A 15,499-nucleotide genomic window follows, 5' to 3' on the forward strand; every position below is an offset into this window, starting at 1 on the left:
GAGGCGGGCTTTAATTTTAATCAAGAAATTTGGGTTTTTAATCAGAGAAAACCCTGCTGATCACTGTCCTCCTGGTTCCCCCAGCCCCGAGTAGCCGCTTCATGGTTTGCTGCATTTTTTTTCTTTAAAGGCGAATCCGTTTTTAAGATTATTGTTGATCCATTTTTTAAGTTTGTTCATGACCCTTTTGTATACTCTTGCAACTGAGTATTGTGAATAAGGGATGGGAGCCTCCTTTCTACCCACGATGTTTTCTTTCCTATTTATTTTTCGTACTAATTTTGAAAGTGACTATATGCAAGTTTTACATCTGGGGAAGAGTGAACCTGATGTGAATCTTGTCAGTTCACTGGTGTCTATGAGTCTAAATTACCATACTTAAAAGTTAACTGATCTTTATGTTCTGCTGCTTCCTGGTAAAGTGATGGGCTTCAGTGGTACTCCAGTTGTCTTCACAAGTCTGAAATGAACACCATTATGATTGATTACCTACACAAGAGGCTTAGGTTTGTTAACAATGTTAAAGCAGTGAGTTGTATTTATATATAACTAGTCCTTGTCCCCATCTATATAAGGAGGTAATACTTGCTAATCTGAGGAATAGTTAGGCAGTTAGTATTTTTGTCATGCACAGAAAATGTTGACTACAATTTATGCTTTCAGCATTCAAAGACACAAAAAATTCTAATTAACTTTAAAATGTTAAAACTGCAGAATTAATGCAATGCAGCTGGTTCTGTCATGTCTTTGCGTTTTCATTCAACTAGTAAAACAATCAGTTAAAGCCAAAGAGGTAGGTATTCTTATTTGAACAGCTGAATAAGTTAAGGTCCCAACTTATTCTTTGGCAATTGTACTGTCAGCTCTGGAAAGGGATAATCTGTGACTTTTGGTTATCATGGTTGCCCTTCTAAATAACTTTAAAAAAATGCCCATGTTGTCTAGGCAGGAAGTTTTATTCCAGGGTTTGTAGCACATCTGTTGTCAGTCAGCTGGGGCACAATTAAATTTGGCTCTTGTGAACAGTGTAGCTAAAATGTTTCAGGCAGTAGTGTGGATAGGATTATTTGTCCATTTTGCATGCATAAAGCACCTCTCCATTACTGACCTCCTCTTTAATATATAATATGATAGAACTGGTTCACTGGACCAATTTGAGTCATATTGAGATAATGTGGCAATTTTAATGGACTGGACTTTGTTCCTTTTTAGTAAGTGAGCCGATTTCCTGTAACTATGTAAATTGCTAACTGCTGCAATGTGGCAGCTGCTAAGATGTAAAGATGTAGTTGTTACTTAAAAAGAAAAGAAAAGGTAGCATTGCCTTTAACCTATTGGCCCTGCAAACTTAGTCCTCACTTTGTTCAGATTTTGGAAGACAGATGTGCGGTGCCACATGGAGACTGTTTTAAAGGAAATACAAAACTTTAGACACATTGGGTGCAACAGTCTGTAATATTTCCTCCCATACACTCTGTGTAGCAGACACAACTACTTATCTAAGGATCCCTGACCCAAAGTCAGGTTTCAGTTATATGGGTGGCTGGCTGTGGTCTAAACTTACGTAAGTTAGCCTTGTTGGGACACAGTGGGCGTGTGTCTATATGAGACACTTAACTGCACAGTAGAGTAGTTTACTGTGTAAAAACCCCTAATCACAAGTAAATTTGATACCTGCAAATGCAGATATTAAATTTTACACGATTAGTTAGTGCGCAGTAATGCACATATAGATGCAACCTGGGAGCAAGCTTGCTCCTAGGTCAGCCCTGTCACTAGGAGTCTGGCCTCAGTCTAGCCCCAGGACTCTGGCCTGGGAGCCTCTCCTGCCCCAAGGCTGGCCTGCCTGAATAGCAGCCTCTGTCTCATGCCTTTAAAAGCCTGCGGGCATTTTGAACTCTGGGGCATACCAGCAGGGAGCCTGAGGCCATTCTAGGACCCTGTGTCTTCCTGGGCAGGTGGCAGGCCAGGTGTCCCAGCCTGCCTGCACCCTGACATCTCTACCTGGCACTGTAGTGCTGCATGGTTAACAGGTCTGCAGGCTGCTGCAGGTACCAGCCAGGCCTTCCAGCCCCCAGGCCCAGCTGTAGGCAGCTTCTAGGGCAAGATGCGCCTGCCTACAGCCCACTCCCAGCAGCTGGCTCTGAGCTTGCAGGTGCTATGGGGCATTGCCTCTGCTGCGCAGCTGCCAGTCCCATGCCAGGCCCCTATGCTGGGTGCTGCAGGCACCTGCTCAGGCTTGGCAGCACAGGGACAGCTGTGTGGTGGCCCAGAGAGCTGTAGTGGGATCAATGACGGTGATGTGCTTGCTGAGGTCCATGTCCACACCTGTGCCTGCCAGCCACCCAGGGCCCCAGCTGGTTGTAGAAGGAGACTGGTGACTTTGTGGTACTGTGGGTCAAGACAGGTGTAATGCCAGTTCCAGTGGGGCGGGCACTCCAATGCCCATGTCTATGAGGGGCTGTCAGCCTGGATGCAGGAGTGTGGACGCAACCAGTTGGTATGACAGTGTTGAAGGTGTTGTGGGCACAGCGGGTAGCCATCAATGACCACAAGTGTCGGTTGGGGAGTGCCTGTAAGTCCATGTCATTTATTCTTGTGCTCTGGGACCCGGGCTGCATTTGTGCTGCCTACAGCAGCATGGGCAGCCTGCCTGAGTCCCCTCCCCAGGCTGGCACCCATGGTGATTCATCACTAGGAGAGGGGCCCTTGGGCATCCAGCAGTCTGTCCTGCCAAGTTCCCCAAAGGCATGCTCTACCAGCAGCTTGGGGAGCTGAGCCCCCGCCATGAGGTACGGCCAGCCATGACACCACTGGTTGCCAACAGTGTCAGCTTTTCTGCCGGGGGGGAGGCCCTACCTGGGCACCCACCTGTTGTGCCATGCCTTGCCATCTGAGGACACTGCCTGGAGTTGCACGCTGTCGCTGACAGCCAGGACCGTGCGGAGTCACTATTCATGTCAGCTCTGGCCATGTGGTAAGGCCATTGTGGGGAGGGTACTCCCTGGCCCCTGGTCTGCCTGCACTCCCCTAGCCCTGGGTTTCTCCCCATAGCATGCAGGGGAGAGGCAGACTGCAAGACTTTATTGAGCAGCCATGTCCCTGCAAGTAGGTGGGCATGGGCCTCGCACACCGAGGATTGCATTGATGCCAGCGGTGATGTCCTCCTCGGCAGCTGGGGGCAGTGATATGTAGCACAGACACAGGCAGCCCTCCAGGCAGCCTTCCAGGCAGCCACAGAAGTTGCAGAGCAGCTCAGATTTGCCCTCCCGTGCCATCGTAGCTCAGGGCTCAGTGCCAAATGTGGCCAGGGCATCAGCAGCAGGAAGGTGTAGTGGGTCTGGCACCCTTCGGTCTGCACGGACACCTCCTTGCATGCTACTTGGGTTGCGCAGCTGGGGCACTCTTGGGTGGGGGTGCTGGCCCTGGAACACCTCCTGGAGAAGACCCCTGCAGAGAAGGCTGTGGCATGGGTAGCTCCTCGTTTCAGTCATTCAGGAGCCCTGCGCCCCTTTGAGCCTGGGTGCTGTGGGTTGGGCAGCAGTGCAACAAAGCAGTTGGCCTGCAGGAAGAGATGGGGTGGGGTCTGGAGCTGTGGCATCAGGTGCTGCCAGCAGCTTGGCCTGTCCCACGGCCTGGGAAGGAAGCTGGGAAGGCAGGCTGTCTGCAGCCAGCATCCAGCGGCCCATCAGCCTTAGGGGAGTGAGTGGGGCTGGGAGGCTTGGCTGGTGACTGTGTGGGCTTGGGCCTGCCTGCCCAACTTAACATGGTCCCTGGGCACCTGGGCAGTGCAGGGCCTCTGGTACAGAGCATCTTATCTCTGAACTGTTGTAAATTCACACAGCTTATTTTTCATGGCTTTACTGGGTTTGCAGCTGCACACAAGGGAGGCTGCACCTGGCAGCTGGGATCCAGCCTCAGGATAGCCACAGTCAAGGCCCTGCAGATGTTCCAGCTCTGCCAGAGGAGGACCCTGAACAGGACCCTTTTCCTGGACCTGCTGGTCACAGCACTGGAGGACCAGCTGGCAGACCCTTGGGCCTGGTGGGCGGGGGATGTGTCCTGCGAGGAGGCACTAGACTGATGTGAGGCAGTGTGGGACTGGGCAGACAGCGAGTTTTGGGCACAGCTCCTGGCCCTGGAGCACAAGTGAGTGGAGGCCCTGTGGGAACAGAACACCATCCTGGCCTGGGCAGTGCAGGCCACAGATGACTACTGCATGATGCTGGACACCCTTCTGGCCCTGGAAGTTGCCTTCTTGCTGCCTGATGCTTGGCCCTCCGACCTAGCCTTCTCTGCCCCCTGGCAGCCACCTACCATCCAACAGCATGCCCTTGCCTGGTTGTGGACCCGGAGCTGCCTGCAGCAGGGCTAAGGCCACACACTGGTTCTGCTGGCCTTGGATATTACCTGCCAGAGGGGGAGCCACCTGCACTGGTGGAGCACTGGCCACCGTTGCCCCTGAGTGTGAGGCCTGTCAGCGGACTGCAGAGCCAGACATGCAAGGCAGCACATGTATGGCAGCAGCCCTGGGACGGGGTGCAGTGGCTGGCAGGTGGTCATTGCATTGCAGGGAGCTGAGAGGGGCGAGACAGCCATGGGCCAGGTGGCAGTCAGCATGGTGGGTTTGTAGGACCAGCATGGCAACCAGCAGGAGGCCAGTTTGCTGGTTGTCGCTGGCAGGGGCAGAAGCAGCCATGGCGCAGGGAGATGGAGGCAGCAAAGAGAACACTGTTTTGTGCTGTCCCTGTGCTGCGCATGCTGTTCCTAGCCAGTGAAGTGGCTGGCCAGAGAGCAGCTAGCAGGGTTGTCTTTTCAAGAGGGCTGCTTGCAGCTGCAGCCAGAACCTGGGGCTCCTTCCAGTGGTGGCAGGGGGCCATTGTAGGGCCCTGGGAAGCAGGAGGAGATTAGCAGCAAATCTGTGCCCACTTCCCTGCGTGTGTAGATGTCTGCCTGGTACTGTTTACTCACAAGTTATTTACTCGTGAGTAAATGTGCTGCTGCAAATGTATGTGTAGATGTGTCCAGTGATATTTAATACATTCAGCAGGTCACGTGACTACATGCTTGATATTTTCATGTGCTTGAAAGAATATGGATTTGAATATGGATTGTTTAAGGGTTTTCAACCCTTTAAGGAGTGTACTCCTGGTGGTGGCAGCTGGATGCGAAGTAGGGGGCGTGGCAGTGACCGGGTGTGGGCGGTGGGTGGCGGTCGCACATGCGGCTCCGTGGGCTGCTGACGACGGGCCTTGCAGCTGACCAGTCACGCACCACCCATCAGCTGCCTGTGGAGCCACATGTGCGACTGGCTGTGGGAAAGCAATGCATGGCAGTGGCACAGGGTGGTGGTTGGTGCATGTAGCTGTCACATGCAAGCTTTCTCCCCCGTGGCCGGCTGGCCAGTGCCCGTGTGGCCCACAGAGGGGAGTCAATGCCCTGCTCTTGGGAGCCGGTGGTATGGGGTGGTGGGTGGCAATGCTTTGTCCCCGCCCATGTGCATGTACCCCTTAGCACCTCTCTAAGTACTCCCTGTTTTAAGCTATCTGTACTATAGGTTGCAGTTTTTAAAAACATGAATATATTGTAATATCGTGCACTTGTTCCTCAAGTGACTTATTTTTTCTTTCTTATCAACAGCAAACAGACAGAGCAAACAGATTTGAGTATCTTCTGAAGCAGACTGAGTTATTTGCTCATTTCATTCAGCCTGCCGCTCAAAAAACTCCAACTTCACCTTTGAAAATGAAACCAGGCCGTCCACGAATAAAGAAGGATGAGAAACAGAATCTACTGTCGGTTGGAGAGTGAGTAATAGGTCATACACTAGTTATATTTGCAATGTGATAATGTATTCTGTTGAAGTTTGGGAACTTCCCATAAAAGCTAAATGATGAAGATCAATACTTTCTTTGTTTTCTGGAAACTAGCCCTGGTTTGTGTGCTTATGACGTTAAAATGGAGTGTATATTTTTTATTATATGTTGTTTATAAATTGAAGTTTATTTGTGGTCCTATGAATTGAGTAGTTGCAAAATACTATTATGACATAAAATTAGAGAATGAAGCAAGAATTGGTGTGTGTGGGGGGGAAATAGAATAATGAGTAGTGGTGTGAAATAGTTTACAGCAGAGGTCGGCAACTTTTCTTGGCTGCAGGATGGGCAGGTACCTTAGCTCAGAGATGGACAGGCACTGGACCCAGCCAGTGTTGTTTGTCTCTGTGGTAGCATGGGGAAAGCACCTGTGACTGGCACCCCCTTCCTTTGAATGCTGCCAGAGCCCTGTAAAAGTAGGGCTGGATCCAAAGTTTCCATGGGTCAGATCTGGCCTGCCGACTGTAGGTTGTCAACCCCTAGTTTATGGGGATTAGGTGTGCTGAGTTTTTGTAGGTGAATCACAAAGTAAACCGATTTTAATTTTGCCTTTGGAATTGATGATCTATAAAGTTGGATGTTTTTGTTGATCTTAAAAGAACCTGGCGGAAGCGCTGAAGTGCTACCAGGCGTGAATTAACTTTTCAAAATAGAATCTCCCACTCTTTTGAAGGTTCGTATGGGTATCCTTACCACTTGTAGACCTTTTTCCAAACATTTCCTAATCTTGTAGTGGATCCATGGGGATAACAAGAAAGAAAAGGCTTGCCTTTAGAGCTGGTAAATTCAACTGAAAGTTTAGTTGTCAGCTTATTGTTATAATATTTAAAAGGCTGTAAAGCAACAAATGTGGACACTAAATAGTAGATGTGCTTGAAATAGGAAAGTGTGGCTGTGTTCAGCATAACAGTTTACCCAGGGCAGTTTTATCCAGGACACAAATTTACAAGTTTATCCAGGACAGTTACTTATAAATGTTTGTCATCCATACTGAAATGATATCTAGATTTTTTTTCGGAAATCTAGTGACTTCTGAATCTGTTTCTAATATTTTACTTTTTATTTTTCAGTTATCGCCATCGTAGAACAGAGCAGGAAGAAGATGAAGAGCTATTGACAGAAAGTTCCAAGGCAACTAATGTATGCACTCGATTTGAAGAATCTCCATCATGTATGTTTGTGTTTCAGTCTCACTTTTTTTTTTACCCGATAGTTTAATATGCCCCAAAATTCTAGATTAAACTGAAGCTTAATCTCAGCCTCCCTATGGAAAAAATTTTTTTTCAAGATTCTTCCAAGAAGTCATCATACTCATTTTACCAAAGGATTAAAATGACTAACAAGAGGGAGGGCAATTGTCAGTGGGTTCCAGGACTTTTTAGAGATTCAGTTGCTTTTTTCCTTTCTTGGATGCTGGGAAAAAAAATTGTCCCTGGACTCATTTCACAAAGGCCTGGCTTCATAATTTTGGTTCTTTACCTCCTGCCCTTAGGAGAAGAATACTATTTTTATGTTTCTGTACTTATAGGAACATAGGAAAGTAGGGCTGGAAGGTATCTCGCAAGGTCAACTAGTCCAGGCCCTTGCTCAAGGCAGAATCATCCCTGACTAAATTGTCCTAGCTAAGTGCATCTAACCTGCTTGTGAAAATTTCCAAGGATGGAGATTGCATAACTTCACTAGGTGACCTGTTCCAATGCTTGACAATGCCCATAGCCAGACAGTTTCTTCTAATCGACAACCTAAATTTCCTCTGTTGCAGTTTGAGGCCATTGCTTCTAGTCATGTCCCTTACAGCCACAGGGAAAGCCTATCTTTGTCCTCTGTAATTGCCCTTTGGGTATTTAAAAACTTATCTTATACCTTCAGTCTTTTCTCCAAAGTAATAAATGACCTAGTTCTTTCAGCCTTTCCTCAAAAGTCTTGCTTCCCAGGCTCCTAATCTGCAACTCCACTAACTCAGTGCTGTTCACAAATTTGCTAAGTGTGCTCTCAATCCCATTGTCCAAATCATTGATGAAGACATGAATACTGGACATAGGACAGATCCTTGGGGGACCCCACTTTATACCTCATCCCGACTAGACATTGAGCAATTGAGGACTAGTTTTTGAGCATGCTGTTCAGTTTCATATCTATCGTATGGTTCTTTTGTCTAGTCTGTATTTTCTTAGATTTTAAATGAAAATATTGTAGGATGTGGTGTCAGAAGCCTCCACTGCTCTTCCCCCATCTTCCAAACTTGTCATCTTATCATAGAAGGAAATCATGTCTGTCAGATCTTACTTGGTCTTGGTGAATCCATGCTGGTTGTTCCTGATCACCTGATTCAATCAGCTATTACATAAAAGTGCCCAAAAGCCCTGGTGAAGCCTGAGCTACACAGATGCTGGGTGAGCCGAGTCAAACTGACGTGTTCCTTTTTCTGGTAAAGCAGTGTTTTGTTTTGTTTTTTTTCCTAAGTCTGTCAGCACCCTATATTTGCCCTTTTCCAGTCATGTGGGACCTTATCTGCCCTCCATGAGCTCTTGAAGAGGATAACCAATGGCTCTGAAATTACTACAGCCAATTTCTTCAGAACCCCTGGGTGCATCCCATTTGACTCTGCCAACTTGAAACTATCTAGCTGGTCCTTGTTAACTGCTCTACTTCTACTCCTTGCTTTTGCAGTCAAGCAAGCTTCACAGAAATGTAGACAATTTTTTTTCCCCTTTGGTTTTTAATTTATTGGTTTTAAGCAGCACTTTGGCAATGCTGTTGTGTTTCTGGAGAGCTATGAATGTTACTGGAAGGCTGCAAAAGCAGGTAGTATTCCATCCCAAATATTTCTCCAATATTTTGTAAGAAAATTGCAAAAATCCTTGGACCTTTTTTTTTAAAGGAAACTTCTGAAATGATGCATGGAAGTTTCCTACTTGCATTCTCATTTAATGTTTCTAAAGAAAAGTAGAGTAAAAGTAGTCTTTTTACCCCTAAAAATGAAACAACCTTAGCTTCCCACTCCTTTCTGAAAGTCATTATTAAGCTGTAGTTGTGCACACTCTCCCTCACCCCTCAGAAAGAAAAAATTCTTTGTGGCAATTGTGTTTGCAGCCCTGGTTCTGTGGAATGTCATGTCCAACAAAAGGAAATTAAAACCTGTTTAAGAATTATCATTGTTTCTGGTTATGATCAGCAATGAAATAATTAATATGAACATTAATATTGTTAAATTTCAGGGTTTTTTTTAGGTAGGGGTAAAAAAGCTCAGGTAAGAAACATGTTTTGCACAGTTGCTCTAGAGAGAGCAGGAATTTTCCTTGAAGACAGTCAAGGCACAAGACATCTGAGTGGCTGTATGCTAGCATCTACTCTGAGCTTACTGTAATGGCTACAAACTGCTATAGCTGTGCTTCTTTGGGAGTTTGTTAATCCTCTCTCCATACTTCTGATCCACCCTGGGCTCAACTGTTCCATAGGCAGTTATGTAGCTGCTTGCACTGCCTTTGTAGTTTTACTGCCTTTCTTTAGTTTGTGTTTTGCATCCATAAGGAGGAATGGGGCTTTCCAGTTGATACTGTTGTTTTAGTCTGACAGACTCAGAATCACTGTGTTGTGCGTGTAGTATCTTACCTTTGTAGTTGGATGGAAATACCTCTGTATAAATTGAGAATATAGTTTCATCGTGGAGAACAATCAGTTTCTGCACTACAGTGAAGGACTTCTGCTCTATTTAATACTAGAACTCTTGTTATGAACGGGAGACTCAGAACTTGTTTTTTCTGTTTGGTGCAGAGAAATGGGACTCTGTCTTCTTCATAATTCCTCCAGAGTATTTTGAGTATTTGATAAGACATGCCAGTAGCTTTGCTGGTGGTAGCACAGTGAAACTTAATTGCAATTTAGGCCCCATCTAGGTGTTACAGGTATTGTGTAGCTAACTGGTTCATTCCTCAGTTACCTTCAGACCAGCTACATGTGCAAAGTAGCTTATCGCACAATAAAAAGCTCCAACCAACTATATAGTTAGACGTCAAAATGCATATTAACTTTATAGTTTGTTGCTATTGAGCTTTAATTTGCACGTGTAGCAGGGTCTTGCCTGCTGCTGGGAGCACTGTCAACTGACTAGGCTCCCAGCTGCAGGGATGCACTATGCCCAGTGTGAAATGCCAGAGCCCTAGGGACCTCAGTTGCCATCATCTCAAAGACCCAGGGGTGCATGCACACCCACACAGGGCTCCCAGTCCCTGCTGTGCCTTACTCACAGATGGGGCCAAGAGCCCCTCAACTGACTGGGCTCTTGATCCCAGCTGCGTCTCATGCAGACAGGACCGAGAGACCCCACAACTGATGGGACAGTTGGCCTCAGCTGACCCTCACACTTGGTCCAGATCAAGAGCCCCTGCAACTGATGAGGTGCAGACAAGACCGGGAGTCTTGTCAGTTGTGGGGCCTCGGTCATGGTTGCGTAAAGCACAGATGGGGCCAAGAGCCCCACAGTTGCAGGGCTCTTGGCCCCGGCAGTGTATGGTTCCTATAGCTGGGAGCCTCCTCAGCAAAGGGAGCTCCTTGACATGGGAGCCTGCTTCTTGCCAGTGCAGGGAATAGCCCAAGACAGGGCACTAACTGCGTTGGCAATAAGCGATTGATCTAATGTGCAATCCCCAAATTTCAACTCCTGCCATGCACATGTAGCATTAGATTCAATTGCACCTTTACTTGCACGTGTAGAGCAGGCCTTAGTTCATAGATTTAATAGACGTTAGGGCTGGAAGGGACCTCGGAAGATCATTGAGTCCAGCCCCTTGCCCCAGGGGCAGGAAGTCAGCTGGGATCGTGAGATCCCAGCAAGATAAGTATCCAGATTTGTCTTGAAGGTGTTCAATGTAGATGCTTGAGCCACCTCCAGATGCAGGCTATTCCAGACCTTGGGGGCTCGGACAGTGAAGAAGTTCTTCCTTATGTCCAGCCTGAAACGGTCTTGAAGGAGTTTATAACCATTAGGCCTTGTCATCCCTTGGGGGTTCTGGGGTACAACCGTTCCCCCAGATCCTGGTGAACACCCCTGATAAACTTACAGGTGGCCATCAGATTGCACCTGAGCCTGCACTTTTCCAGGCTAGAGTCCCATAGCTCTCAGTCTGTCATTGTAAGGTCTGTTTTCCTGACCTCTGATCATACGCGTGGCTCTTCTCTAGACTCTCTCAAGCTTCTCCACATCCTTTTTGAATTGTGGAGCCCAAAACTGGACTCTGTATTCCAGCTGTGGCCTCACCAAGGCCAAGTACAGTGGGAGAATGACGTCCTGGGATTTGCCGACTTGCATCTATGGATGCAAGTTGGCATTTTGATCACTTTACTAACTGCAGCATCACACTGAAGGCTCGTATTCATTTTGTGGTCAGTCATGAGAGCCCCAAGCCCCTCTCATCTGTAGTGCTAACCAGTGTAGCACTGCCAAGCCTATAAGGATGCTGCAGGCTTTTCCTCCCAAGGTGGAAAACCTTGCATTTTGTGGTGTTAAACACCATCAGGTTCTTGTTCGCCCATTTGCTAAGCCTGTCCAGGTCAGCCTAGATCGCCTTCCTGTCTTCAGGTGTGGATGCTTTGCCCCCAAGTTTGGTGTCATCAGTGAACTTGGCCAGTCTGCTTCTGACTTCAGTGTCCACATAATTAATGAAGATGTTGAACAATATGGGTCCAAGGACAGAGTCTGGGGGACCCCACTGGTTGCAGGGCACCATGACAGTTGACTTCCGTCAACCACCACTCTCTGGGTCCAACCACGGCGCCTATTCCCCAGCCAGCGGATTGTGGTGGATCTGAGGCTGCAGTTGGCCATTTCTGCCAAGAGATGATCATGGGATACCAGATCGAAGACTTTTTTGAATTCAAGATATATGACATCAATTCCCTCTCCCTTGTCCAGGTGATAGGTCATCTGGTCGTAGAAGGAAATAAGATTGGTCAAGCAAGACTTACCCACAACAAACCTGTGCTGGCTATCCTTCAGGATGTTGCCATTGGCCAGTCCATTAAGAATGGCCTCTTTAATAATCTTTTCTAAGACCTTCCCTGGGATAGAAGTCAGGCTGATGGGCCTGTAGTTTGCCGGATCCACTTTCCTCTGTTTCTTGAAGGTAGGCACCACATTGGCCTTCTTCCAATCTTCAGGCACTAGTTTTTTATGTTCAGATGGCTTCAGACAACAGTTGGGATGAAATTGGTTGATTGGGTATTTGTAAATTTTATGTTGCAAAAGATTTTTTTAGTGGTGAAGCTTTATCTTCCAAGTTATGATTATATGAGGTATCAGTGTAATTTTCTTGCTGTAGATTTAATCTGTGTCTACTCATCAACTGGAAGAAGACATTGTAATGTACTATACTTCAGCCTGATACTGCTTAGTGTTTTATCTTAGTTTTGAGTCTTGAATTGTGATTACTTAGATTAGAATTTTGCCGCATTTCATGATGCTGATGGAAATTATACTGCTTTAGGAGCAACCTGATTTTTCACTCTAAGCTCATACTGTATTCCTGCTCTGCTGTTTGAGGTTTGAGGTTGATCATGAGTCATTCTCCACTAGTCTGAACTCATGTGAGTCCCTCCCTCTCCCTTCCCTGCCCATATCCTCCTACCACAAAATTCATGTAGTTTCTTGTTCTGGTGACAGAGCCCTTCTAGGAATTGGTCAGTAAATGGGCTAGCTGTTCCTTCTGTGCTTGACTCTCTGTATTTATTGGCAGTGTGGTGCAGAATGGGTGATGCTGGGAGCAGGAATTCATGGTTTGTTGCTGGAATACTTTCTATGCTTGTGGCCTGCAGTGCCTGGGTGATCTCTTAACGTGCTGCAGATAGGCTCTGCCACCTGGTTTGCCCCTGGATCAGGCTGGACTGCTAGGATGTACAGGAAACTTAAGGATTTTCAGTGTAGTCAGTCGATGGGTAAACGGCTTGGGGGTAGTTAAAAGGTCAACCCTAACTAGCAGTGTAAATATAATCAGGGAAGCCAAGTGTGATAAATGATGCAACCTGTGATGCTTGGATTACCTATAGAAAGATACTGCTTTAATGTCCTCCTACCGTTAAATAATCACAGTGTCAGTTAGCAATAAGTGGTGCTGCAAAGGCTTCAAATATGTTTTAACAGATCTTTTTAATCAGCTTTTGTACACTTGTTTTCAGATGTAAAATGGGGCAAGCTTCGTGATTATCAGGTCCGAGGACTGAACTGGCTCATCTCTTTGTATGAGAATGGCATCAATGGTATTCTAGCAGATGAAATGGTATGTAGGTCTTTATGAGAGGGAACATGAAAGCAAGAGACATTATGCAATTTTTGGTTTATTTCAACCACCGCTTCAAACTTTTTTCAAAATACTAAATGCCAGTGTGATTTACTGAAGTGCCCTTGAATTATTATTTTTTTAAAGATTGTAGTTAAGGCAAAATCATAACACATTAAACCTATGTGGGTAACATTACTCTAAAAGCATCAGTCCAAATGAACTATGCTAGCAAGCCTTTAAGGAACTGAATTGCTCTGATGTGTTTACCTGACTCAAGGAAATCCAGGCTAAAAAAAAGTTTGTTTGATACAACAGTGTACTTTTTTAAAGCTGTAACTGTTTTAGTTGGGACAATGTTAATAATAAAGCAGCCATGGCAAAGAGCTGCAGAACTAAGAAACTTCCTGAGCAAAAAATGCCAGTATTTACATAGCCAGAAAGTACTGCTAAAAGCCTCATTCTCACTCACCATTGCCACTTCAAGGAACTGGAAGTGAATCATTACCACAGGACCCTCTTTGCTTCGTTATTTTTAAACACTTCTATCCCCAAAGATGAGATAGTGGAGGAAAAAGAGAACAGATTTGCATAAATCTCTCCCATGCCAAGTGAAACTGATAGCCTGGAGACTTATGAGACTTCTGTCCACTCAGTGGTTGCCTTTAGCTGTTTTAAAAGGAGTTAAACCAGAATAACAGAATTCTCATTGCAGTTCTGTGTGTTCTTATGTGGTTTATGGGCATTTCTTTGTAGTGGATTTTAAATTAGCCATTCAGAATTTAACAATTTATAGCACGTGTGTGCTAGAACAAGATCCTTCAGCTTAGGGTAGTAGGATCAAGCAATAAGTAGGAGTGGTGACCGGGTAAGAGCCCCTTGCTGGCCACCAGTTGAACAGCCCCGGTGTGGTATATCTTGGAAAATTCTCTTTGGGAGATGTTTTGAAATTTTTGTTTTCACCTGTTTTCTTTGAATTTACCTTTGAGTTTGCTTAGGGTAGTTTTTAAAGACCACTCAAAATTAACAAATGTTAACTTCCCTTAACAGGGTCTTGGGAAGACGCTGCAAACAATTTCTCTTCTTGGGTATATGAAACACTACAGAAATATTCCAGGTCCTCACATGGTATTAGTTCCTAAATCCACTTTACACAACTGGATGAGTGAGTTCAAAAGATGGGTACCAACACTTCGAGCAGTATGTTTGATAGGTGACAAAGACCAAAGAGTAAGTTTGTGTGTTCTGCTTCTTATTTTTATTTTCTTGTTGGTATTGTCATTCATGATGGACTCAGAATAACAGTTTTTCCATCCTTCAAGCTTTCTGTAGAGTAAGCGTAAGCAGCTATATGGTTGCAGAAATTGGTGTTACAGCAGTACCATTTATATGCCATGAACTTTTGGACAGTGGTATAAGAATGGCTTTGATTTCTTTCACTTCAGCACTTCCTGGACTTGAGGTCCATCTGCTGATTTGTCATTTTGCTGTCTCATTCCTGTTTAAATGGCGGCTCTCTGATTGTGTGGTCAGGGGATCTGCCACATAAGCCTTCAGAAACTGATAGTAGGAGAGTGAAATTCTTTGGGGCAAACTTACATTGAATGTGTAAAGCAGTAGTTTGGAAAGCAACACAAGCTCTAGTTTTGGGTTTTGGTTTTGTTTTTTGTCTTTTACTGATCTTTGGTATTGCTTATAAAATTGGGTTGTAGCTTTTTGCAAGTATGGAATCTTCCTCTACGCAAATTTTTCACTGCTCTGACACTAATTCTGTTGGTTCAAAGTGTGATCTTGATCTAAATGTGACTAAAATGGTGCCCCTCTCTTTGTTTAAGAAGTCTGTTCCCTTTTCTTTTCCTTGTCTAAGCAAAATGCAGTGTTGTCCACCTTAATGTGGACATACTTTTTGTTCAAGTTGTTCTCTTAGAAAACAACAAAACCTGGTTTTGTTCACTATTTTTATTAATACTGCAGAAAAAAACAGGTGTGTTAGAATGTGCAAAGATTTAATATGAAGGTGAATCTATTAAATTATTTACAAATATCTAGTCAATTATAGTTGTGCAATCTCATTAGAGAAAGTAGGATAAAATGGGTGTAACTGGAGTATTAGTTTGCCCTGCAGCATTTTTAGTACATGGGATGGGTGTGTGGACAGAATACACATATTGATTTGCAGAATTATCAGGGCTACTGGTTTAAAAGAATCATACAGGAGAGCACACAAGCCTCTGTGGCTCACCAAAAGAATCCGGGAATGTCTCCTTGCTAAAAAGGAGGCTTATACCCAATGGAAAGAAGGGGTCATCACCAGGGAGGACTATTCTGTAGTTGCTTGGGGATGTAAGGGGG

The 15,499-nt window shown here is 45.5% G+C and overlaps 1 protein-coding gene across 1 annotated transcript in view; it reads left to right on the forward strand.

Moving 5' to 3' along the window:
• Window positions 1-15,499, forward strand: part of SMARCA5 (SWI/SNF related, matrix associated, actin dependent regulator of chromatin, subfamily a, member 5) — a 41,547-nt gene that overhangs the window by 6,237 nt on the left and 19,811 nt on the right. The window contains exons 3-6 of the mRNA XM_019534414.1: window positions 5,641-5,807; window positions 6,947-7,047; window positions 13,047-13,147; window positions 14,198-14,377. Of these exons, the coding sequence (XP_019389959.1) occupies window positions 5,641-5,807; window positions 6,947-7,047; window positions 13,047-13,147; window positions 14,198-14,377 (549 nt within the window). The remainder of the gene's footprint in view (window positions 1-5,640; window positions 5,808-6,946; window positions 7,048-13,046; window positions 13,148-14,197; window positions 14,378-15,499) is intronic.

Source organism: Crocodylus porosus, unplaced genomic scaffold, assembly GCF_001723895.1.
Source record: "Crocodylus porosus isolate Cpor-Errol unplaced genomic scaffold, CroPor_comp1, whole genome shotgun sequence".
Classification (NCBI taxonomy): domain Eukaryota; kingdom Metazoa; phylum Chordata; order Crocodylia; family Crocodylidae; genus Crocodylus; species Crocodylus porosus.